Source organism: Solanum verrucosum, unplaced genomic scaffold (genome assembly GCF_900185275.1).
Source record: "Solanum verrucosum unplaced genomic scaffold, falcon-dt-bn FXZP01000011.1, whole genome shotgun sequence".
In the NCBI taxonomy this organism is placed as follows: domain Eukaryota; kingdom Viridiplantae; phylum Streptophyta; class Magnoliopsida; order Solanales; family Solanaceae; genus Solanum; species Solanum verrucosum.
The window spans coordinates 477,989-481,404 of NW_026020058.1; the positions used below are offsets into that span (position 1 = coordinate 477,989).

Here is a 3,416-nt window from a genome sequence, read left to right on the forward strand (position 1 = left end):
GGTATATTGTAAAATTGGTTCACTCTTCAAAATTGCTGCCTAAGATCATTTCAAGAGCTTGCATCACTTAGTCAACCGGACCAACATGTCAAATTCTAGGTGTCATCACACAAGGCTCACGATAAGCTCATCACACAAGGTATTGCTACCAATATCAAACAAAACTCCACAATTTGGTTAGAGTGCAATGTTCATCACAAGAGACTCATTCGATAACCAGCTAGTCACAACGAGATGTAAAATGTTCACATATTGTCTACGCAACTTCATTTGGCCTCATCATAGGCACACATTCATTTTTGTTCGATTAGGAGAACTATTCAAGTCATTGGTATTGATCATAATCGATTCTCATATTTGCACAAGAACAACCACAATTAAACACAATTAAGAGGTGGCAAAACTTTTATTAGGGTCAAAAAACATTTGCATTCAAAATACGGAGCCAGAAGCTCAAACATCCACAAAACAGTGTCAAAACAAAATTTATAGCACAAAAACCCAATATGTACAAAAATAATAATCATAAGAGGTAGGTATGGAAATACCTCACCCCACCAAAAACAAAAGGCAATTTGTCCTCAAATGCGACAAAATATCCGAAAGTGAATAAAAATGAGAGAGAAGGAGGTAAAAAAGAGTCCTATCTACACAATCTCTCCATATGTCGGGGCATCAATTCCCGGTGTAACACTCTGATCTTGGGCATCAGTGCCCGAAGTCACAGCAGCAGTACTAGCTCCACTAGACCCAACCATGGTAGTTTCTCTCTAGGAGGTCTGGCGGGCAGGCTCAAACATCACATCCTCAAGGTCGGCGAGATCATTATATACGGTAGCATCTCGCTCCCCAAGCTGCTCCTCATCAGTCTTCGCCTCCGATGCAGCAGCTGCCACATCCTCCATAGGTATATCTCCGGTGGTAGTCGGAGGAATATCAGAAGTAGCTGGAGCATCGATATCATCTACTGCCTCCAATAGTGAAGTGAAGTCAGTGGACTTCAAGTAGTCCACATCCTTCCTCAAATTTGTAACCTCGGCTTTCAAAGCCGTCACCTCTGAAGTGGCCCATAGTCGACTCTCACAAGTCTCTACTCTCGTAGTGAGAGTGTCAATAGATGCTCGGAGGGGTGTAAGAGCAGTTAGGATATCACTCTTAATTATCCAAGGTTCAACAACCTCTAATCGGGAAGCCCTAGCACCAGCAGAATGGGCTAAGTTCCCCATCTTCAGGATCATGGCTTGAGTGATCTTGGTGGACTGGGAAGTACTTGAAGGTCCGTAGGCCGGAGTAGGCACATATGCCTATGTAGGTATATAATCAACGTCCACCTTTAGGAATGCATCCACTAGAGCTACTCTTCTCGTGTCTGCCTCCTCCCAAGTGTACTCGGCCTCTATACGCAGGATGTCTGTGGAGGATGTAGGAGTGACCTCAATATCCCTCTTCTCATCACGAGGAACTCCAGCACGCTAGCCCTGTAATCAAGACCGGGAAGGGAAGGGATGTCAGAAGCTATTTGGCCCTTATGGACATCTCCTACTTAATATCCAATGCCAAGTTGACCCGCTTCTATGCTATGATCGACCCTAGATAGATTGCCTTTGCATGGCAGAGAATGGGCTCATTCCATGAAGACATGATGGAACTGCTGATAAATCTGAACCAGTACCATGGAACAACATTTAAGTCCTTCTTCTCTATCTAGACTCCCTCCTCAATCTACCTTGGGGTGCTAAGAGAAATAAAGGGGGCAAGCCAGCCCTTTAGGTCATCCAGGAACTTAGTTGTTGCTAGGCCCTCATATTCATGCTCGAACCCTGTGCCTCTCTCAAAGACGACATTTATGTGATCGCTGCTACACCCAACTTCTTTTCCTTGGACCATGACAGACTTCACCGGTCTGAAGGCACTGGCCTTGTTCTTCCCCTGAGAAACCAGACACCATAAGGAGAATAGAACTTATGGACCCAGGTGGGGATATACGAGCCTCAGGGCCTGGTGAAGATATTGAACCTATGCCACCTTAGTGTGTCCAATAATAGAGAGTATTTTCCCTCTAAGCCCTCTATGGACATCAAATTCTCTTCCAGAATAGTCCTTAGTCCCTCAACTTTTAATCTATTGAGTAGCCGGGGATGAGGACCCTCACTGGTGGCACTAGGGCCACAATCGGTGCCTAAGTTAGGACTGTAGCAGCTGTATGAGGGGTGGCCTCTGGAACTCTCGATGAGTCTGGGCGAGACCTAGTAAGATTTTCTGCCTGCCAGGACTGTTAGGGCTGGTCGTCATCCGACTCAAAAAATGCAGCTAGGGAGTAAAAGGACTCTCCCTCGCTGCCAGAGTTGCACTCTGGAACTTCAGATATGGGCTTTTTGCCCTTTCCTTTTCCACCCTTTGGAGGCTATTTCCCTACGTTTTTGGAAGGGGTAGCTGCCCCCTCGTTGATGACTATTCCCCGTGCTTTTTTGCGGGGCGGCATGTCTAAATTTGTTCTAGCTATCTCTGCAAAAACATCGTAGAAAGTTAGAAACATTTCAAAAAAAATCACATAAATTATATTGCAGACTCGCCGAATCACTTGGGCGAGTTAGATTGAGCTCACCGAAAGGATTGGCTAAAAAAGTTTCCAGAAAAATGACATATCGGCGATGGGAAGCCTTTTGGTGATTCACCGACCTCATTCGGTGAGTAAACACTAGTCCACCTAATGCTACAGTGCATTTTAGGGGTTAGGGGGGCAGAAAGGGTGATCAGAGAAGACTTTCAGTGAGTCGCCGAGTGCACTCGGCAAACTCAGGCTTCTCGCCGAAAGTTACAGAACCAAAATCATCAAATATCATGAAATAAAAGGTGATCACCGTGGGTTTGGCGAACACCCGAGTGGTTCGGCGAGCTCGACCCAGCTCGCCAAACTGCCCAACGTGCCTACTTTCTACCCCAACTTCCAAAATCAACCCCATAGCCCCCGAAAACAAAATCAAAGAATAAACTTATTCAATTAGACTCAGACCCATAAGACCCATGCCACTGGGGTATTCAGACTTCTCCCGGTTTGGCCCAAATTGGCCATTTGACAATTTTTGCCCTTACGATTAACGTCAAATGCTCCATCACTGGGCAAATTACGTCATTTATAACAAATATGGTTTACTCGGACTTCCCTTAACTAGACCCAACAACAATTAAGCACAACCTAAAAGAATTTGATTAATTTTAAGGCACAAAACTCTGGAAATCAACAACTTAGGCATTCAAAGCATGACATTGAAATTAAAATGGGAAGGCAAACATAAAAATACAAATTCAGTGAGTCCCATCATACTTCAAAACTATTTATAACAATGCAATTGAGTTTAATTGATAATTTATGAGTTTGGGTTCAGAAAACCAACCTTCAATGCCGAATATATAAA

The 3,416-nt window shown here is 44.3% G+C and overlaps 1 protein-coding gene across 1 annotated transcript; it reads right to left on the reverse strand.

The window, feature by feature from the left end:
• Window positions 1-770: 770 nt before the first annotated feature.
• LOC125823232 (uncharacterized) lies at window positions 771-1,226 on the reverse strand. The gene has a single exon (XM_049502631.1). The coding sequence runs from the start codon at window positions 1,224-1,226 to the stop codon at window positions 771-773; it is 456 nt and encodes a 151-aa protein (XP_049358588.1).
• Between the last annotated feature and the right edge of the window lie 2,190 nt (window positions 1,227-3,416).